The 22,444-nt window shown below is 36.4% G+C and overlaps 3 protein-coding genes across 3 annotated transcripts; 1 reads left to right on the forward strand and 2 right to left on the reverse strand.

Annotated features, from left to right (window-relative positions):
* Positions 1 to 1,427: 1,427 nt before the first annotated feature.
* On the reverse strand, positions 1,428 to 7,403 carry LOC134750551 (probable E3 ubiquitin-protein ligase bre1). Its single transcript, XM_063685754.1, has 3 exons — positions 7,194 to 7,403; positions 4,825 to 5,216; positions 1,428 to 2,202 (listed from the first exon to the last, which is right to left on the reverse strand). The coding sequence occupies exons 1-3, from the start codon at positions 7,291 to 7,293 to the stop codon at positions 2,032 to 2,034; spliced, it is 663 nt and encodes a 220-aa protein (XP_063541824.1). The 5' UTR covers positions 7,294 to 7,403; the 3' UTR covers positions 1,428 to 2,031.
* On the reverse strand, positions 5,524 to 7,069 carry LOC134750505 (glutamyl-tRNA(Gln) amidotransferase subunit A, mitochondrial). Its single transcript, XM_063685691.1, has one exon. The coding sequence runs from the start codon at positions 7,022 to 7,024 to the stop codon at positions 5,552 to 5,554; it is 1,473 nt and encodes a 490-aa protein (XP_063541761.1). The 5' UTR covers positions 7,025 to 7,069; the 3' UTR covers positions 5,524 to 5,551.
* Positions 7,404 to 7,832: 429 nt separating the features above from the next.
* Positions 7,833 to 21,323, forward strand: LOC134750670 (biorientation of chromosomes in cell division protein 1-like 1). The gene is made up of 5 exons (XM_063685901.1): positions 7,833 to 8,046; positions 14,390 to 14,550; positions 15,402 to 18,718; positions 19,494 to 19,598; positions 20,345 to 21,323. The coding sequence occupies exons 1-5, from the start codon at positions 7,960 to 7,962 to the stop codon at positions 20,509 to 20,511; spliced, it is 3,837 nt and encodes a 1,278-aa protein (XP_063541971.1). The 5' UTR covers positions 7,833 to 7,959; the 3' UTR covers positions 20,512 to 21,323.
* Positions 21,324 to 22,444: the final 1,121 nt, after the last annotated feature.

Below are 22,444 nucleotides of genomic sequence, written 5' to 3' on the forward strand. Positions count from 1 at the left end.
GAGTAATCGCTGAAATCATTATCATCAAAACAATCATCATCATCATCCGCTCCATTTCATCAAATTGGTGGTTTTCGAGAAAAAATGCTCAATTTGCTTAAGAAAACGACCAAATCACCATACATGTGCCTTTAAAAATTGAGGAATTCCCTCAATTCCTCATGGATCCCATCATCAGAACAGCACCAGATTAATGTGGGACCACCTTGGAGGTAGTTCCTTTCAAACAAAAAAAGAATTGTTCAAGTCGGACCACGGGTCTCGGAGTATTCGCTGAACATCCTACAATAAAAAAATCATCATCACTATCTTCAAAACAATCATCATCATCAGGTGCAATTCATCAAATTGGTCGTTTTCGAGAGAAAATGCTAAAGTTGCTTATGAAAACACCCAAATCACCATACATGTGCCTTTAAAAATTGAGGAGTTCCCTCAATTCCTCAGGGATCCCATCATCAGATCAGAACCAGATTAATATGGGACCAACTTGGAAGTAGCTCCTTTCGAACAAAAAAGAATTACTCAAATCGGACCACGGGTCTCGGAATAATCGGTGAACATACATAAAAAAAAAAAAAAAAACATAGCCACAACCAACCACAACCGAATACAGAACCTCCTCCTTCTATGAAATTGAAGTCGGTTAAAAAAATGGTACAATCGAGTTCACAGACATATATTTGCAAGCCAATGTTCCAAATATAAATATATACGCAATATATTTTTGGAGCGTTGACTTGTACAGATGTTTGTGAACTCAACCGTAATACTTCTACTTGGGAGTACAAGCAAAATGAAGTTGGGGTTGCTGGAGAGATGCTCATCAGTCATCACTTCATCGCTTATGTAGGAAATTATGTAAACACGGTCATTTTTAGAAAATACTTATTTAATAATCATTCATACGTTACGTTTAATAAATCGTTATTGCTAATGTGTTACTTATTTATTACATTAAAATAAGACCTATAGAAATTAATACATTTTGTAAAACCCTCTGTTAATAACTATACTATCATAAACCCCATGTTCAGGCAAATACACATCATCAACTACACAAACAAATAACACGGTAATTACCTGTTGCTAACCGCCTCGAAGCCGGCTTCAATGGGGCATGGGGCAGAGCCCCCGCTCTCGTTGGCTCTTAAATTTAATGTTCCGAGTTCCTTAACACCTTTTACACAAACACAGAACCGCCACAGGTCAAATGTACAGCATTTTCACAATAAAACAGTTTTTATTACAGCGCGACAGCAAAAACGTGCCGCCCGTATTTTGTTTTCTCTTGCGACTTGATTCCCTTTTTAGCCACGGGCGGAGCTCACCGGAGAGTGGCGTGACTGTCGCGCGATCGGCGCAAGGGCGGCGTTTTCCCGCGTCATTTGAATTATGTAGCCGATAGACATGTTTTATTATGCCTGAACACCCTCTCACTTAAATGTATTTATTATTCGGTTTCTAAATTGAGTACCACGGAAACCTAGAAAACTACTTAAAAATAAATTATTCTGAAAAGTAAATGTACCAACGATTGACACTGAATAGAATGAAATTGTCAACCCTGTACTCACTGTGGTATAGTATGAATTTTCTTAAATGTTTTCAAATCAGTTAAACAAAAGCCTTTGTTTCTTTTGTTCAGCGGTTACCAATGCTACCGCTACTGACTGAACGGGAACAAACTCGTGTAAAAAGAAATTTTACCGTCCTATTTATATGGTTCAAATTTATATAGCAGCTCTGTATTCTAAGGCCACACACAGGCAACCGTTCGTCCTTCATTACCCAAACTCGTTATCTCAGAATGGGCTATTACATTTTGAACCTTAATACTATCATTACTATCACGATAGTTGCTTTTTAATGACATGGTTGCTTTGGCACGCGCTGTATACACAGTAATAACATATATTAATCTATGCTGTATACCACAGTGAGTACAGTTCGGCAATGTGTGTGTAACACTTGTGGAGTTGTACGCGTCCATAGGCTATGATGAACGCTTACCATCAGACGGGCTACGTTTTATCTCCTGGTAGCACCCAGGAGTTCCCTTGCTTCTCTCGCAAGAGTGATGTCTTCAGCCCGCTGCTGCAGCGACAGGGCTTCAGCTCTGAGAGACTCCAGGGTCGAGGCCAACAGCGCTAAGGACTTGGGATAGCACGGTTCGGGTACGGAGAGTTTGTTGAACTTTGTCTGGAAAAGACAATACATTATTTCACAAAGGTTACAAAGTATTTAAAAATGATTGTAAAATTTTATCTGATTACGATTTAATTTTGTCATACAGAATCTCTTCATTTTCAAAATTCGGTAAAATAATGTGACCTAAGCTACCCAAGTTAAATGGACTGACACCTAATTAAACCTTTGACCGTCACGGTCGGTTATAGCCGACAAAATGAATTAACGCTTTGACCACCAAAGACGTCAACTGACGCTCGCGACTAAATTATACTTTATTTATTTATTTTCGGAGAACCAACAGCTATCAATTATACAATAGTTATATAAGTAAATAACAAAAAGCCAATTATAGGTTCCCACCAATAGCAACAAGTTAACACATAATTGGTGGTTAGCACTAAAATTTTACAACGTATTCAACTAATACTAATTTCAAAATGTGAATACCTACTTATCAAATACCCACAATTCAATACTCTTAATATACTGAGCTAAGAAAAACAAAACTTATTAATAAAATATATCAATCGATACAGTGATATTATTGTGAAAATGCTATCGCATACGACTCGCTCACTTAGGTAATTTGTTTGCCAGAATCCGTCTTATAGTTGTGATGTTACTATTAAAAACATCAATATCACACTCTTTCGTTAGTTCATTTAGACTTTTACCAGCTCGCAATAGAAAGCTATTCTTTCTGTAATTACGTGATGAAAATGGAATTGAGAGGGGAGGGAAGTATCTTTTAGGTCTAGATGGAGTATTGAAGGAGAGCTTAGCGAGCAATTCAGGACAATCAGTTACCATTAAAATTTTTGAGTATATATATGTAATATCCGCAATCTGTCGACGTTTATGTAGTGGGAGAAGGTGATGTTTTTTACAAACATTATCATAATTTGATGAATTATAGGGGGTTTTCAATTTAAAGTAGAGGTATTTTACAAACTTTTTCTGTATACGTTCTATTCTGTTAATATAAATATTATAATGTGGGTTCCAAATTTGAGACGCGTATTCAAGCTTGCTTCTGACATATGTACAATAAAGAACTTTTATGGTTTTACTTTGGGTGAAATGTAAAGAACTACGCATAATGAATCCCAATGTTTTGGTAGCACTAGTTACTATATTATCTATATGAGTATCGAATAAAAGCTTTGAATCATGGGTGACTCCCAGGTCTTTAATGCATGACACAGTTTTGAGCACATGATTATTGTACGTAGTTGGGATTCTACTTTGTTGTTTCGTAAAGGTTAATGTAAAACATTTAGATACATTTAGGTCTAATTTATTGGTCTGAAAATAAGCAACAAGACGCGTAAGGTCATCTTGTAGAAGAGCAGAATCATCTAATGAATTGACTTTGGTAAAAATTTTCATGTCATCAGCAAAACATAGTAATTTGGAAGAGTGGAAACAATCACTGATGTCGTTCACAAATATGTTGAAAAGCAAAGGCCCCAGCAACGACCCTTGCGGGACGCCACTGGGAACAGTTACCCAGCCAGACATATAGTTGTTAATGACAACAGCTTGCGACCTGTTATCGATATAGGACGTGAACCAGCGCAAGAGATCACCATGAATGCCCATGTTATTTAACTTAAGGATTAGTAGTTTATGGTCAATTCTATCAAACGCCTTGCTATAGTCTGTGTAAACTACATCTACTTGACTACCTTCAGACATGGATTTAGTTACATAATCATTAAGGAGTATCAGATTTGAAACGGTAGATTTGCATCGCAGGAAACCATGTTGGAAAGGACTAAAATAATTCTTGATTGCCGCATATACTTGAGTATGAACTAGTTTTTCAAGTACTTTAGCAAGTATACAAAGTTTTGAGATTGGCCTATAATTGGTTACTTCTGTTTTAGGGCCTTTCTTGTGAACGGGTGTAATGTAGGCTGATTTCCATATCGAAGGGACGTTACATTCAACAAATGAGCGCCTAAATAGTAGAGATATTGGAATCACAATAGTGTACGCGCAATTAATCACAAATAGGGCCGGCATATCATCGGGTCCAGCTGATTTGGACGGGTCCAATTTTAAGAGTAACTTTATTAGAGCATCTGAGTTAACTTCTATATTACTTATATGCGAGATAGAACTAGCCACAGAGTCGACCAGCACCACTTGGTCAGTACTAGGCGCAGAAAATGTTGTATGGAAATAGTTAGAGAAAGCCTCACATATATCTGCGGCTGTATTGACCTGTCTTTCCTCATACTTTAGACAACTCGGTACACCATGTGAGCTAGAACGCGACTTAATGTAAGACCAGAACTGCTTCGGGTTTTTAACGATATTGTTCTCAAGGCGTCGAACATATGTTGTAAAACATGACTGTTCAAGTCTTTTGACCCTGTCCCTTTGAACATTAAAAGAGATTAAATCTGATATATTACCATATATACGAAATTTTCTTTGATATTTAGATTTCTCTTTGATAGCTTTTTTTAGTGCGGGTGAGTACCACTTAGGAAAACTATCAGTATGACATATTTTACTAGGAATATATTTAAATCGCAGTTTATTAAATGTGGAATAGAAAAAGTTAACCGACTCCTCTAATGAGCGTCGCGACTTAATGAAATAACAGGTTTTAGCTCTTACCTTAGCCAACTCACAGCTCTCCTCATAAGCAAACACCTTCTGCCTCATCTGCCGCATCAACTCCTGAATATTCTCCGGATTTGGGTTCTGCATCCTCAAACTCTCCCTCGAGCATGTTAATTCCCTCCTCAACTCTTCCATGAACTTGTTATTACGGTCTATTTTCCGTTGCAACACTTCGTTCTTCTGTGTAAGTTTGAGTAACTCGTATTCGTCGTCTAGTTCATCTGCTAGTTCTCGAGAATGACGTAGGGAGATGGCGATTGGGTCGAGTTGGTCGATGTCCAATGCTTGCTGTAGTTGAGAGGCTTTTTGGAGGAGTAGTTGGGTTTTTTGAGGGAGAGCGTCGATGGATACGTTGAGTTTTGTGATCGTCTCAGTGGTTACTGCGGCTGGGGGGTGGAGATTTAAATATTATGGAGTAAAGCGAAATTGAAGAAAAAAAAGTAGTAGTTGTTTCTCCATTATCATTTGACTAAAAATATTATTAAGAGAAGTTCTCTAATCTGCTTTTAATATAGGTATTAGTAATGGAAGAAATAAGTTTGTCAGCAATGTAAGTTAATAGTAAAAACTAAGTTTAGGCATGAGATTGGATTGAATTCCAATACCAATATATTCATAAATTTCATTGGTAGAAAAAATAGGATAGGCTAGGAGGAGGTGGTAATAAATGGGTATTATAAATAAACCAATAAAACATCTAAACATAAATTTATTTACTAAATTAAACAACTTCTAAACTAGGAAAATCAACAAGCGTTTCTATCCTCTTAGCAACATTCAGAAGCAATTCTTCTGACAATTTCGGTCCCATCAACTGAATGGACAATGGCATCTTGTTCTTTGACAGGCGGATCGGTATTGAAACTGCTGGCACTCCAGCCATGTTTGCAGGCTGCGTGCAATAGTCTTGGAACGCACACTGGTCCCGATTATGCTTCGACACAAATTCATCCAATAATGGTGCATCTGACAATGTGGTCGGAGTCAAAAGCAAGTCAACTTCTTTGAAAACTTTCTCAAAATCATCTGCAATCATCCTGCGTAGCTTTAGAGCTTTTATAAAATACTTTTCGTAATTTCTTGTTAGTAAAAAGTAGTTGCCGGCGAAAATTCTAGATCGGACAACTTGGTTGAAGCCTTCGGAACGAGATGAAGCATAAAGCTCTTCAGTTGAGTAGTCTTCTTTAGTTCTAAGTCCATATTCTATTCCATCATACCTTGCCATGTTGCTGGCCACTTCACATTGGTTTAAAATTGAGTATACTGCTATTGATACTGATGTATTTGGCATGGAAACAGTTTGAACCATTGCTTGTTCATTCTCCAACACGTTTGTGACTAATCTCCAAGTATCTACTATATCTTCTGACATTCCTGGACAGTGGTACTCTTTAGGAATCCCTATCTTAATTTTTGACATGTCAAAATTGTTATCCAAAAATACAGGATTGAATTTTCTTTTAATTGTGGTTGAATCTAATTCATCCGGCCCAGCTACGCAGTTTAAGATATTGACAGCATCATCTACTTTCCTAGTCATAATGCCTGGTACATCCATCGAGTTTACTAGAGGTATTAATCCGTATCTTGAAACTAAACCGTATGTAGGTTTTAAACCAACAACACCGCATAGTGCTGCAGGGTTTCGGGTAGAACCTCCTGTGTCTGATCCGATGGCAGCCACACATGCTCCAGAGCTGACTGCTACAGCGCTACCACCGGAGCTGCCTCCAGCGATCCTCCAGCAGGCTTTATACCCCCAAGGGTTCCGAGTTGGCCCAAATATAGAGTCGACAGTGCCTGCACCCATGGCAAACTCATCTAGATTACATTTTCCTATTAAACAAGCGCCTGCATCACGTAATCTTGAATATACAGTAGCATCATACATTGGTACGAAGTTCAAAAGCATGTTCGATGCGCAAGTGGTACGTATGTTTTTGGTGCAGAAGTTGTCTTTCATACCAACGGTAATACCGTCTAGAGGTTTGGTTTTCTTGTCTATATAGAAGCGTTTTTCACTCTCAATCCCATGGTTTTCAGCTACATCTTCAGTTAAAGTCACAAATGCATTTAAGTCGCGGTTTTGCTTTGCATTTTGTAAACACAAATCTACGAAACTTGTCGGTGTCAGTAGTTTATCGCGGTAAGCTTTATGTATTTCTTTTATAGTGTACGTTGTTAACTTATTCATTTTGTTTTTTACAGTCTCGTCATTAGGTTAGAAATAACAGAAATACAACGCTGACGTATAATACGACCAAATAATGTGCGCACTTTGACGTAACATTAAAAGAAGTTATGGAGTATTCTCAATTTAGTTGTGTTGTATAAAACGAAAATGTTCGAGGATTTTCACTTACCCGTGGCAAAATCTTCCTGTTTATCCTTATCAGCTATTTGTAAATGTAGCTTCATGAGTTCTTCGCCACCAACACACGTATTTTCCATGATTTGACTCATTATTATTTCTTTAGACACAACAAAACCAACAACGCGTGGTATTATGTGCCAACAACAAATAATTCGTTTGGTTTTAAAAATGTCTAAAAATGTTGACAGATTGCCGCAACAACAACAATGGAGTCGATGGTGTGTTCAAGACCGTTGTATAAGCGCGACGAATTTTCATTCGGTTTCCGTACGGAATGACAGGTGGGAACGGGACGTCGCTATGTCTATGCTACACATAGCGCTGTCTCGCTTGCACATGTCATTCCGTGCGTCTGGTTATATATAGTCGGTCACACCAATTTGTCAGTCAGGAACAACCAGGAAAATTATACTCATCCCTTTCTTTTGGGCGCTAGTACTGGTGTAAGACAAAGATAGTATGATTCTCTCTGTCTATGTTTGAAATGAGACAATCCTTTGACAAACTTTACGTGTAATGTTGAAATCACAGCAATGAAATTTATGAAATGAACAACACAGACACACACTGATTGAGTTTTTGCAAATGGCTACCCAAGCCTGTCAAACAACAAAAAATAAAATTGCAAAATATATTATTTAGTGCGTTGCCTGAATTTGATATTTGTAAAAACAATTATAAGAGCAATAAGATAGATATATCTTTATAGATTATAAATGTAATTAATTACAATTAAAACATAATTTCATCGCGAAATGGCTCATTTACAGTACATGCCGGGTGATCCCCGGTTAGTCGATCAATTAGTTTATGAGTTGAAATCTAAAGGAATCTTTGATCAAGTAAGTTTTGTATTAATTTATTTACGTTTGATTCTATAAATCGCACGATTAACCCGAAATAACTTGCACTCTATACCTGTTATTCAAGTTTAAAACAATAAATCCAGCATTAGTAACTTCAATCGTAAGTTATAGAATACGAGATCAATAATTTCTCCATGTTGTGTTTAATCGAACTTCTGAAGGGGAAAAAACCCTGAATTTTATGAATTACTGACTTATTATTAATTATGTAAATATGTTTTCTAGCCACATCTTTTAAAATAAGATTGAATAACATGTAGAAAAACATTCCTTTTTCCTTCCATATTATAATGCTGTTGACTACCATTAAAACTATCATTGTTACCTGCAATTAAAGTAAAAATGACATAAGAGGACATCTCACAAGTGTATTAGTTGGTCTAAAAAGTGTTTTATGTGTAATAAAGCACATTAAGACCATTTAAGACTTCTACACTACCAAAATGGCTTTTAACACAAGCAAAAGTTTATTTCAACATTTAGTTTATAATGTAGAGGTTAAGATCTGTTTCCTATTGTCTAAATTTCATCTATTTATATATTCCTTGTAAAACTTTTAGGTTACATTGATTGGCCTTGAATGATTTTACAAACATGTTGTGTTTCTTTGTTTAATCATTAGTAATGAGACCAAAGACCGAACTAGTACAGTTGTGAGATTGTACTAGTTGGGAGCGATATTTTTCAGTGAACGAGCATGCACAACTACAAACAAACTAGGTATATGGGTCAATCAACTATTTCATGTTATTAATCTGTCACACAAGCCAGAAGAGCTTTTGTACAAACTAAGCCTTAAGATTTACTCCCAGTCAAACTCTGATGACCTATTGAGTGAGGTGGTGGTGGTAGACAGACAGATTATTAGTTTGATTGGAGTAGGTATATACCTGAAAAAAAAAAACAATGAAGAGAAAATTGGACATGTTCTGTTTCATGACCACCCTTCTGACACAATAAGTAATAAGTAATAGTACAGATGGGCCAAATATGAAGTTTGCGCAATACTAATATTCGGCCAAATGATTTGGTTTGTCTGTGTCAATCTAATAAATCATTTGAAAATGATTCAATTACAATAGCAGCAAAAGATGAATCGCTTCCTAGGCAATACCCTAGAAACAAATAGGTCATGGACTCGCAAACAAATTTTCTACACTCTCCAAATAATCAAAACATCCCATGGATTCAACATGTGTTTATAATGACAACGGGAAAACCTGATGGAAGAGAGTACATTAAAATTTCTGGAGCGTTGCATACAGGCAAACATAATAAAAAATATTTGCTGAATATTCAGCACTTAAACCAGGGGGGTGTCACTGCGCAGTTTAGGTATATTTGGCCGGCGCACCGCCCGGGCAGGTGTATGGCAGTGGGCTGCCGCTCGGCTCGCACGATAGTCGTGTCACGTGGCGCTCGCGCAAAATTGAAAATACGCAATGGCTTCGAAACCTAACTCGCGATCTAATCTGTATAAAAGATGTTCTGTTTACGGATGTCTGAATAAACGGAAGAACAAGGAAGCAGAAAAATAATTTTTTTTTTCAAAGATTCAAAGATTTATTTGTTCAACATAGGTAAGTTACACGATGTTAAATACATATTTCAGTATCACTATGTCGTGCCTATTGGCATACAAATTCAATAAAAATACACGCTAATCATAATATCACAGAAAAACAATAATAGTCAAAACAGGGTTTTTTTTTTATCCTATCTGGCTTTTACTCCCCGCAATTTTGCACGGGGTGAATTTGCCAATGTCGGTTTTTGACTTTCACACGTGAGGAGAATGTTCGGTAGTCTGGGAGGTGTGGTTGGGAAAACCTAAAAACGAATAATTGTTATGAACATCACAGACAAACACATGACGAATACAAAAATTAGTAGAAAAGCGGGAAGTGGGTGACAGAACGTTAATAGTGCCAACATGAAGGAAGTGGAAGAGAAGAAAACGATATATAAAATAAATATGAAGTATAGAATAAAACATAAATAATTAGACGCATTAGATTATAAAAGATAAGACGCTATTTAGAGTTTAATGTTGTTCGTTTGTAAATATTTAATGAGTATAGAAGTAAGCCTAGTATCCATGTGACAAAGCAGTGAGCTAAAGCATATAGGTCGTGGAACATTTTCGGGTAATACATCGTACAGGGTTATGTCATGCAGTAAATCTTAATTAGGTAATTCAGTCAAAAATTCTATAATAGAGTAATATGCTTTCTCGTTAAGAAAAGCTTTTAGTTTTTTTTTAAAAACATTATCCTTGAAATAAAACTATGAAAACGGATTATATCGCGTATATTGAATTTATAATTCATCCCGACGTTTCGAACTCTTTACAGCGTTCGTGGTCAACGGGTGACTGAGGAAAAATTACAAAATGCAAAAATACCCACATACTAAAATAATGAACAATCATAGACTACAAACTTTAAGGCTGGTTGTACATGCAAAATCGGTTCATAAGGCTAGTTATACACTATAATTATTTTCAAGTAAAGATATATATTATATACGCGATAAAAAACTATGCCGGCTCCAACCCTACACCACGGACCCGAGAAGATTTAATTCCCTCCTAAATTGTAGGAGGGTATCCCAATATGGGACCGGCAACAAACTCGGCGGGACACATCTTTTCAAAACATCAGAATGTCCAGCATCATCCAACACTACGGTCTCACAGTCTATGTCTCGCTTGCTCCTTTATCAGGTGGACTACAGGATCCCAAGCTACATTATCCTTGTCTTTACATGCAATTATATTCGCCGGTAACTTGTTATATATTTTGTGAGCCATTCCAAGTATGCTTTTTTGTAAAAATGCCGTTTTATTTGGTACTTTTTGCATACTTGCTTTTTTTGCATTTTTGGTACTTTAGTTTGTTTTGAAGGCGAACGCTTTTAAACTTACTAAATAGGCTGTGGTTTGTATTTACAAAATTGGCCATTTCGTATATATACAAACATGGCAATGTAAGAATTTTGAGACTCTTGAAAAATGGTTTACATGGCTCACTTTCTTGGACACCGCAAATTGCTCGTATGCATTTCTTCTGAGCCTTAAATACAAATTCTTTATTGGTGGAGTTTCCCCAAGGATACCATATCTTAAATTAGATGTGACATAAGCATGATAGGCGGTTAAAAGTGTCGATTCGATTGCGATTTTTTTCAAATTGTATAACGCGTATGAATATTTACTTAATTTATTACATATATTGTCAGTTTGTGTTTTCCATGTCAACTTATTATCTATACTTAATCCTAGAAATTTCGTTATGTCCGTTTCATTCACTTTATGTCCCTTATATACTATGTTTAAACTAGTAGATTTGGATCTCTCAGGTAAGAACGGATTAGACTGAAAACATTACCGCGAACTCCATAAGCATGTAGTTTGTCTAAGAGAATATTATGGTCAACAAAGTCAAACGCTTTTGACATGTCCATATATAAAGCGCATGTAGGGATTTTTTTGTCCATGTTATTAAGAGGCCGGTGTCGATTTTAGTCGCAAAAATGTAAAATTGATAGATTTAGTCGGTGAAATTGTACACCTTTTGTTACCTAATTGAAATAACAAGTACTGGTTTCTATTAGCACGTCTTCTTATCTTACCTTTTATCAGATAATTTTTTTGAAAACAGACAGTAAATTAGTAATGTTTGCTTTTCTGATGGACGTTTAGGTAAACGCGCGTAAAGCACTGATTTTGTCGCTCTTATTTGTAAATTTCGTAAAGTTTGGACGGCTAAACATGGTAATTTTGTATTACACATATCCTGTATTTGACGTTTATCAGACTACATTTTTATTATTATGACTTTGAAGTAGTGTAAATGAAAGTTAGACGAAATCAATTTTCACCAGAAATTACTTCAAAACAAGTGACAATTTCTCCGAAAATCGACTTAATTTCAACGTAATTTTGATACTTAAACAATCTACAACATTTGCTGAAACTATTCTTATACATCAATTTGTATAATTTACCACCATAAAATTTTGATGAATTTTTAAAAACTGCCCCTTCTTTTCATATATTACCGGTGACGCACGCTCGCGACCTCATTATTAAAAGGCACATTGAGAAGACGTGCTAATAGAAACCAATACTTGTTATTTAGATATTACGTAACAAAACGTGTATAATTTCAACGACTAAATCTATCAATTTAAAATTTTTGCTCCAAAATCGACTACGGCCTCTTAATAACTTCTTGTACTAAATCGAAAATTGCCAAATTTATTGATTTTTCCTTTCGAAACCCTTTTTGTTCAAAATATTTATCAGTACGGTTTTTACTCACTATTATTTTTAGTCGCTTTTGGCGACATGTTTCGGATTCTTTGGGAATCCTTCCTCAGGCACGAGTGTCCGCGGCGGTTGTACGTCGTGCACTCTAATAAAATAATAGTGAGTAAAAACCGTACTGATAAATATTTTAAAATATGTCTCACTGTCTTTTTGTTCCTTTGCAAATAAGTTTTTTTTTTCAAAGTAATTGTAAAGACTTGTATATAACTTTCTCTATGATTTTGGCAAAGACAGAGATTAACGCAATAGGCCTGTAGTTCTTCATGTTATCTTTATCCTCCTTTTTATAAAGAGGTCTCACAATGGATACCTTTAGTTTGCTAGGAAACTCACCATGCTCAATACATAAATTTACTATATGGCTATCTCAATGTCAGATGTTTTTTTTTTATTATTTTCGTATGTATACCATCGTATCCAGTGCTATTTGTATTTTTTAAAGAATTTATTATTAGTTTTATGTCATTAGAATTTGTCGGTTTCATAAATTAGGGAGTTAGTTTAGTATGTCATTGTTTTCTTATAATTATTTTTGTTGCCACTATGAGGAGTAGCAAGACGAACTTGGTCCACGAAATAATTATTAAATTCCTCTGCAATGTTTGTTTTTTTAATTCCGGACTATAGTCAATATATTGACTGACATATTTTCAAAGGAATAAGTACTTCTGTGACTATAGAAATATGAATCTGTGGCATACCTACTTCCGTGAGAATCAGACATACTATCTCCGGCTAAAAATTTTATGTTTACAGAATCAACGTTTGTAATTCCTACATATTTATCTTAAAAATAATAAATCAGTAGGTAGGTAAAAACTTGTCAAGTGACAACCCCGTGCCGACACTCGCAGCTCGGTCATAAAACTGCGGCGCGCAAAGAAGATTCACGGTTCGTGCGCGGTTATAAGTTTCAATTTTGCTTGCAGGCGGCGAGTGTAGGTATAATTTTATACCTAAATCTGGCTTTTGTGAAGGAGTGAATTTTCTGTACGGTAGTACTATTAGTTATTCTGTGCTTAAACCAATGGCCAAACAGTCCAAAGGCACTAGTTTCGTGGTACTTACATTAATTTTACAAAGAAGGTATATGTGCAAAAACTCAAAACCGGCTGAACCGCTAAGCTGTGGACAGACAGACACACATACTACTTTGTAGGCATCCATAAACACGGTATTTACGGTATAGGCAGTGGCGTAGCTAGGCGTGGGCGAAGTGCCCACGGCCTCGCGCCCCAAGGGGGGCCTCGCACGAGGCCCCTTTGGGCACAGTGAAAGAAAATGGCCTCGCAGATGCGATTTCGCCCACGGCTAGATTAGTTCACGGTACGCCACTAGGTATAGGTTTGTGCAAGCTGGGTTTCCGCAACTCAACAACGTAGACTGCGGCTGTTTAGCGTAAAAATAACAGCTTACCATCAGGTTTGCTTGTTTGCTAACAACATTGGTACATGGTGCTGAAAAAACCGGCCAAGTACGAGTCGGGCTCGCGCACGAAGGGTTCCGTACCATTACGCAAAAAACGGCAAAAAAATCATGTTTGTTGTATGGAAGCCCCACTTAAATGTTTATTTTATTATATTTTTAGTATTTGTTGTTATAGCGGCAACAGAAATACATCATATACGATAATTTCAACTGTCTAGCTATCACGGTTCATGAGAATCATGAGATACAGCCTGGTGACAGACGGACAGACAGACAGACAGCGGAGTCTTAGTAATAGGGTCCCGTTTTCACCCTTTGGGTACGGAACCCTAAAAATGTGTTTGCAGTAAATAAAAACACTACAATGTAAAATGGAGCTGTGACTTTATGACAAGCCGATTTCGTAGAGTATCAATGAATAAGCCCTCGAAATGTAAATTTGTCTGTGCGCGTATTTACAAGAAAATTCTGCTAGTTATGAAATCAGAGTTTCGGCTTAGCTATGTTAAGTCCACGGTATATAGGTCCATGTAAGTAAATGCTCATTTGTAATTCCAGTTCCGCAAAGATTGCATCTCGGACGTGGACACGCGGCCGGCCTACCAGAACCTTCGGCAGCGAGTGGAGAACTCCGTGTCCTTGTTCCTGTCCAGGCAGACCTGGAAACCGGATTTGAACAAGAATCAGCTGCGGGAGAAACTCAGGAAGCATATACTTGAGTATGTAGAATTGTACATCAAACTTTTAAATCATTTTCAAGATTTCAAAGTCTCCACTCCAACCCGGAGGGAAAATGGCCTTGGTTTCATGATGTTTTTCATCACTTTTAATTCGGCAAAATAATATGTGACGTTTTCCAAAAGGTACCAAAAGGTACCACATTGTCGTTTGTTGATAAGGTTGATTTCTAATTGAAGCTATATGGAAATAGCGCCTTACTGACAAGCGACAATAAGTACCCTTTTGATTAAAAATGGCACATATTTTGACTATGGAAGCCTAGCGGTAGCTAGTAACATTTGTTAATTAAACCAAAGAGGTCTTATTATATGATAGACCGGTACTGTCATAGTAAATTTTGTAACCACTGTAAATTCACTGCCATCTATCGACATACTTAAAAACTAAAAAAGAAAATTTATAAAAATACGTTTATTTGCATTAATTATTTTTATATGATTTTGACCCATGTTCTTTCACTGACATGCGTTAAAATGATAAATAACAAACGAAACCGTCAACGCCCTCTATAGGAGAGTAGGCCAAAGCTAGTGAAAGAAAATGGCGCCATCTGATCGAGAATCAAATTTTCGTGATTTTCAAGGCACGTTTTTTCCTTAGACTGTATCCATCTATTACGGAGTTATATCTATCTTTGATTAAACTATAAGGTTAACCATAAGTTTATCAATCTATTAGGTCTACCAAACAAAGGTACCGAATTTTAGAAGAGTATGAATGTTGGCATACTTCTTGAAAAGCATTTAATCAGTTTTTTTTAATGGCTTTAAATTAGGACACAGTCCAAGTTTCATCAAAATTGTAAACCACATAATAATTTTGTCTACAGTGGCAACTACCTCGAGCAAGGCGTAGAAAGAATCGTGGACCAAGTAGTCAACCCCAAAGTGGCGTCTGTCTTCATACCACAAGTAGAAGACTTAGTTTACAACTACCTTGGCATCGCTCGCAAAAAGTCCACCCCTGAAACATCAAATGACAAAGGAAATACCTCAAGTGATCTGCCTACTGATTTAGAAGCTGTCAGTCCTGGATCAGTGAAAAGTAATGATAAAGATGAACAAATGGAAGAATCTAAAGATGAAGGAATGGAAGTTGATGATGATAAAGTAAAGGAAATTAACATCAATGACATATCCATGCCATCTGATATAGAACCTGAAAAAGAGGCAGATACTCAGCTTTCTGGTATCAGTGATTTGACTTCACACGGTTCTGAAGCTAGTTTAGGTAAATTGAGCATACCTATGCCTGCTGAAGAAATTAATCTGGAGAATATACCGTCTCCAGAGAACAGTCCTCCAAAAATTGATTTAGACAGCATTGAGTTGCCTAAGGAAGAGCCAGAAAGTATTGAGTTAAAAGATATACCTTTACCTGATGAGAGCCCAAAAGAAGAGAAAGATCAATACTTTAAACCAATAAACAGTGATGATGATTCTAGTTCTGAATCGTCTATAATCAGAAATATGTCACCTCTGACACCAATCAGGAATTTCAATAATGAAAACTCGTGCGACGCGCAACAGGCTTTTGATAATGATTCTGATATTAAAAATGATGATAAAAAGGAACCCAATACATTTAGATTTACTATTGATGCGAAATCACCTGAAAATAGTTCTGACGTCAAAGATACTAAACCAGAAAAAGAAGAGCAGGCAAATTTGGCGTATCAATTTAATGAGCAAGTTAATATCAACACATTTAACACACCTTTATATGATGACAGTTCTAACAGTCACAACTTACAAATCGATTATGAAAGTGATGCTAACAGCAAAACCAATTTGGATAAAATTCCTTTCCCTGATGACCCTACGTCAGAAGATTCTAAGAAAGAATCGACAGATGAGAAAAGGAGTCACAAAAGCTCACATAGATCTAGAGATTCCCATAGACATAGCTCTAGCAGTAAAGATAAAAGAACCGATTCAAAACACTCAAGTTCTAAAGACAGAAAAGATTCTAAACAAGACAAGAAATCTTCTAAAGATGACCAGAGTAAGTCCAAATCTAGTTCTGATAAGTCTAAAGAAAAGGGCCGAAAAGAAAGCAAAGATAAAGATTCTAAACACAGGAGTTCTCATAAAAGCTCCAGCAGCAAAGATTCGAAACATAGAAGCTCTAGTTCCAGTCAAAGGCATTCTAGCAAACACGACGATAAGGACAGGAAGTCTAGTAGTTCCAGCAATAAAGATAAAGAAAAGTCAGATAAAAGTTCGAAAGATCACAAATTATCACGGGATTCTAAATCATCTCGTTCAGATAAAGATAAAAAGAAGAGAGATGATAAAGATAAGGATAAGAAAGATAAGAAAGACAATGATGATCATTACAGTGCATCAGGCAGGGGAAGTCACACTCGTCGCTCGACTGATAGAGATTCCAATGATGGTAGCTCATCTTCAAAAGGATCACATAATCCATCTACCTCAAAATCCTCTGAAAGCAAAACTAATAAAGGTAACAGTTCCAAATCTGATAATACATCACCGAGCAGCCATTCTACAAGCCCCAGTGATAAAGAAAACGCATTGAAAGAAGGAAACACAAAAGCTAATGTAAATCAACCAAAACCTGTCAGAGTAGATACGCGCTTAGAAATGCCCATGGCATCGCCTCCGCGCCTCCCTTTTGTACCAGACGTGACATTGAAAAAACCTAGATTCGCTGCAAATTTAGCAGAAGCAAAGCGGCTAATGAAAATGAGGAGATTCTTGGATGAAGAACAGAAGAGAATGAATCAAGAAGCAGCATTACTATTAGAATTCCAGGCAAATGTTAGACCCAGTCTGAGCCAAGTATATTCTAGCGTCTCTGGCCCTGAATTAGAGTTTGCTTGTATTTCTAACACTGCGGAATCTCAAAAACCAATAATAGAGACGAATTACGCTGAAGTGAAACCTATTGAAGAAATTGAATATGCTCCTGATTCCATAGAAATGCAACTTAGTGAAATGAATAAGGAAACTAAAAAAATTAATCCAAGTGAAATGGAAAAAGAAACTGAGAAGGAAGATGAAATAAAGGAAGAAGTAGTTACAAAAGAAGAAGCAATCGAAACAGAGGAAGTATATGAAACTATAGTATTAAATCAGCCTGACTTTGAGGATACTGAGAAGATATTAAACGAAATTTCAAAGAAAGTATACGGAATTGTGGATGACGAAGATGAAGATATTATAAAAGACATTTACAAGCCAGAGCTTAGAAAAGATGAAGATAGTATAAAAGACATTTACAAGCCAGAGCTTAGAAAACAAGAAGATAGTAAAAAAGATATTTACAAGCCAGAGCTTAGAAAAGATGAAGATAGTATAAAAGACATTTACAAGTCAGAGCTTAGAAAAGAAGAAGATAGTATAAAAGATATTTACAAGCCAGAGCTTAGAAAAGAAGAAGAAATAACCGAAGGCATTAAAAATGAACACACAGAATTTGAGGTTACAGTCATAACTGAAGAAATCGATGACAATGAAACTGTAGGGGATATTCCTGATGATGAACTAAGAGTAATAATTCAACAAGAAGACCAAGAAGATAGATTCGAATATTTCGCTGAGCATGAGAAATATAATGCCGAATTAGAAAGAGACAAATTCGAAAGATTCCTCAACACATACACCACTGATATAGGCAGTAACAAATTATATCTTATAAACTGCGATTCCTACGAAGAAAGCATTATGAAAGAAGTAGCACAAACCAATGGCAATTTCGAAATTATAAACTATCACAAAAACGGCCATATGAATAAGAATATAGTTAAAAACGTAAATGTCTCAAATGAAATCGTTCTACCACTAGATAGAAATACACCAGTGCAAACTATGATCAGATCCCCAGTTTTTAGTCCTGTTAAATCCGAATGTTCTTTCGAACTTTCTAGCGATTATGATGCCAAATTAGAAGAAATGGTAAATAAGGCATCGAGAGAACAGATTATGGAGATAATACTTGGTGGATCGGAGCCGGAGGAAAGTAAATTGCCACAGATAGACTATTTTGTGGAGGATAACATTGTGAAGCAAGATGATTTGAAGAGGAAACTGTCAGTTGAGAGTGATAATAATAATGGGCATGTGCTAAAGCCTAAATTGAGGAGGATGAGTGAATCTGATCAGATATCATCTACTACTGAAGGTAAGACGTTTTTTTTCATCTTTTATAAAATATCTCATACTAATACATACATTTTTTAGATATTTTAATTATTTAGTTCAGATTTTCCTTAGCTTTTATAATACAGATTGGCAAACGATATAAAAATAAAATGGTAGGTTTTTAATTGTTAAAATACTGTGGTATATTGACTCGAAAATAAACGATGGTTATTCTATATGGCGTAATTACAGACGTTTTTACACGACTGCCCAAAAAAGAGAGTGTTATGTTTTTAGTGAGTCATTAATTCTAAAATCTAGAAGACAGAGCAATAATTTTCGGCAACCATTTTTTGATTTTTAAGAGTCCCCGGCAAGCTCGGCCGAATTGCACCTTCGCACAAACGTAGTTCCGCTCTCATTTTAAAACTACGTGTTGGATTGTAATGAAACTTTGACATGAGGTATATCTGGGTCTGAAATTAGTTGGGGCATTTTCAATGAAAAGGGACCTTATTTTTATAGAAAATACCACAGTTTATATAGCTTCAGTTTATAAAAAAACAAAATAGAGCAAAAACAAGTTTTGTATGAAAAACTTAAATTCGCTGTATTTTTTTAGCTATGGTATCTGAAGCTACATAAACTAATTACAGACCTAGATATACCTTATCCTATTGTAAGTACAAAGTTTCAGAGCACTAGCTAGTCGTTTTGAAATGAGAGCGGAACTACGAACTACGTTTGCATGGAGAACCGAGTTTGCCGGAGACCCTTAAGTTTTGAATTGAATCTCGATTTATGAATGTTTCCAGAGAGTCCGGACCCGCTGCAGTCGTGCGTGAGTCGGAGCAACACCGGCCGCTCCAGATACTTGGGCAGGGCAAGGCGCGTTGGTCTACCGAGGCCGAAGAGGACCGGTGAGGACATTCCTTTAATACCACGTCGGTGGCAAACAAGCATGCGGTCGTAAACAATCACCGTAGCCTATAATTAATAAATATTTTATTAGGTTACTGTTGTTACTAACATGATAAGCTATACCAGATTAATGGACCATATGTTGTCTCGAATAAAGAAATTTAGTTTAATTAAATTTATAGCCTGCAACTTCTGTTACATAATGTGCTCTCGAAAAACGACAAATAATGAAATGGAACTGTTAATGAAACCTACATAATAATAGTATATAATGAGATGAAGTATTATTTTAAATTCTTCTCATTTAAATGTTTGTAGAAATGAAAATCAAAGTGACACTTGAGTGCATATTAAATCACATTTAAAATAGGGTCTATCGCGAATTAATTTTGTTACCTTTATTTACCGACGTTTCGACACAGGTTTCACTGGTCGTGGTCGCGGCTAACTGACGTCCCAGCAAAATGTCAAAACAAAGATTTGTGTGACTACCCGACGAAAAGTGCATTTAAAGTTTGGGGTAGACATCACATTTTCAAACCACCCACTACACATAAATGTTAATTATGGTCAATAGTCCGACACGCAACACTCACAACATCCGCGCACACATCCGAAGATAGATCCCTTGCCTTTAACTTTTGGATCACTGGTACCCAAGTTGTCGATAAGTTCCATCTTCCCTATTAAAATTGACACTTGAGTGACTTCGAAAACAATTTTGACCGATTGCTTTTTTTTCCAGTGCATCCCAACAGTCCTTCGAGCGATAAGTCCGTCGAAAATTACGACACCAACGATCGTTTCCCAGACACCAAGGTGAAAAGGACCCCCCACGTGCGCTACGACACTTCAGATCTCTACAAACCGAAGCTCCACTATCTGTCCCGGAGGAACAATATTAATACATAGATTACCATATAAATGTTCTTTGGTTGTATAAGAAGTGTGAAGTCTAATGGCGTTATTCGGTTTACTAATATTTACTAGTGGCCGATTTTTTTTCGCATATTATCACTTAATTTCACAACTTTGGGAACAAATCAAATTACCACATTTGATTATTAATAATTTGATTTGTTCCCAAAATTGTGTATAGATGGCAGCATCAACCTTTTCAACTCTTTGTCTATTGTAAGTAAAACCGCACCTACATGCATAAAAAAAAGTTTTAGTTTTCCAAGCTAACGACTATAACTCTGGTTTTTTAAACTTGACTTTTGACTATTCTGTTTCAAAACATGGCACAGTACAGCGCCATCTGTTTTAGCTGTCAAATGAGGAATGAGGGGGGGGGCTCGATATTTTCACTTTACACCTCTCATACAATCATTGAACCTTTGCTTATACACCGTCAAGGGCATTAATGTATATACATTCCCAAAGTTTCAAAAATATGTGTACGCTTTTACACCTTAGACGATAAAGTCGTGTTCACATATTTTTGAGCCATTTGTCTGGATCGATAGTTTTGCCTTCGACTGTACACTTACTGTAAAACTTGTTTTTATTTAGCAAATACAAAATGTCCTTCCAATCGGTCTTTTTAATAAATAATTGGTACAAAAGTACCAAATATATAAGGCGCTCACAAATATCTGAACACGCCTCTATTGTCAGGGCGTTAGAGTGCGCGTTCAGATATTTTTGAGCACCTTGGCCGCTCCGATATATCTGATGGCGACTGTACCTAGATTTCCGCGGAAAGGCAGCCTCAAATTCGATTGTAGAATTTACTACACAAATATATTGTAGTAAATTTACTATATTGTAGTAAATTTACTACACAAATCCTCAATCCTCATCCTCAAATTCGATTGTAGAATTTACTACACAAATATATTGTAGTAAATTTACTATATTGTAGTAAATTTACTACACAAATCCTCAATCCTCATCCTCAAATTCGATTGTAGAATTTACTACACAAATATATTGTAGTAAATTTACTATATTGTAGTAAATTTACTACACAAATCCTCAATCCTCATCCTCAAATTCGATTGTAGAATTTACTACACAAATATATTGTAGTAAATTTACTATATTGTAGTAAATTTACTACACAAATATATTGTAGTAAATTCTACAATCGAATTTGAGGCTGCCTTTCCGCGGAAATCTAGGTACAGTCGCCATCAGATATATCGGAGCGGCCAAGGTGCTCAAAAATATCTGAACGCGCACTCTAACGCCCTGACAATAGAGGCGTGTTCAGATATTTGTGAGCGCCTTGGCTGTTCCGATATATCTGATTGCGACTGTACCAACATGCATTAACTGTAATCCAGCGTAGCGGAGAAGAGTAACACGGGAAACAACCAAAGCTATTGGTTGTTTCCCGTACGTTTCCTCTCATCTCCGGTAATCTCCGCCTTAGTGGAAAGGTAGCTCTATGTACAGGTTGGCTAAAAAATAAGTGCATTCCCGTTGCCAGGGAGGTTTTGGGATTATACTGAGCAACTTTTACTATGGGACCAACCACGAAATCGCTTAAAAAAAATTGCTATTATTATTGTTGGGGTGTTGTGGGCCTGTGAGTGTCACGTCGACCAAGCAGTGATCTATTGTGACGGCCTGTTCGTTACTAATTTACCCTCCCATAGAAAATGGACCAGCCAAAATGTATGACAGCCAAATTTTTTTTTCGAGATTTCGGGGTTGGTCCCATAGTAAAAGTTGCTCGGTATAATCCCAAAACCTCCCTGGCAACGGCAATGCACTTTTTTTTAGCCACCGTGTATAGTATCTGGTGTAAAGAAAAACAGCTTGTATAGGTTAGGTACAAAACTACATCGTTTTATATAATTATTATTAAAAACTATTATATTTAGATTAATGGTTA

This window comes from Cydia strobilella, chromosome 20 (assembly GCF_947568885.1).
Source record: "Cydia strobilella chromosome 20, ilCydStro3.1, whole genome shotgun sequence".
NCBI lineage: Eukaryota > Metazoa > Arthropoda > Insecta > Lepidoptera > Tortricidae > Cydia > Cydia strobilella.

Excerpts from the sequence above, each read along its gene's own strand:
- LOC134750505 (XM_063685691.1), bottom strand. The coding sequence starts at position 7,024 with ATGAATAAGTTAACAACGTACACTATAAAAGAAATACATAAAGCTTAC.
- LOC134750551 (XM_063685754.1), bottom strand. The coding sequence starts at position 7,293 with ATGAGTCAAATCATGGAAAATACGTGTGTTGGTGGCGAAGAACTCATG. Across the intron at positions 5,217-7,193 it reads ACAGGAAGATTTTGCCACGG|CCGCAGTAACCACTGAGACG; the intron begins GTAAGTGAAAAT and ends TCCACCCCCCAG. Across the intron at positions 2,203-4,824 it reads AGAGCTGTGAGTTGGCTAAG|ACAAAGTTCAACAAACTCTC; the intron begins GTAAGAGCTAAA and ends TGTCTTTTCCAG.
- LOC134750670 (XM_063685901.1), top strand. The coding sequence starts at position 7,960 with ATGGCTCATTTACAGTACATGCCGGGTGATCCCCGGTTAGTCGATCAA. Across the intron at positions 8,047-14,389 it reads CTAAAGGAATCTTTGATCAA|TTCCGCAAAGATTGCATCTC; the intron begins GTAAGTTTTGTA and ends TTGTAATTCCAG. Across the intron at positions 19,599-20,344 it reads ACCGAGGCCGAAGAGGACCG|TGCATCCCAACAGTCCTTCG; the intron begins GTGAGGACATTC and ends TTTTTTTTCCAG.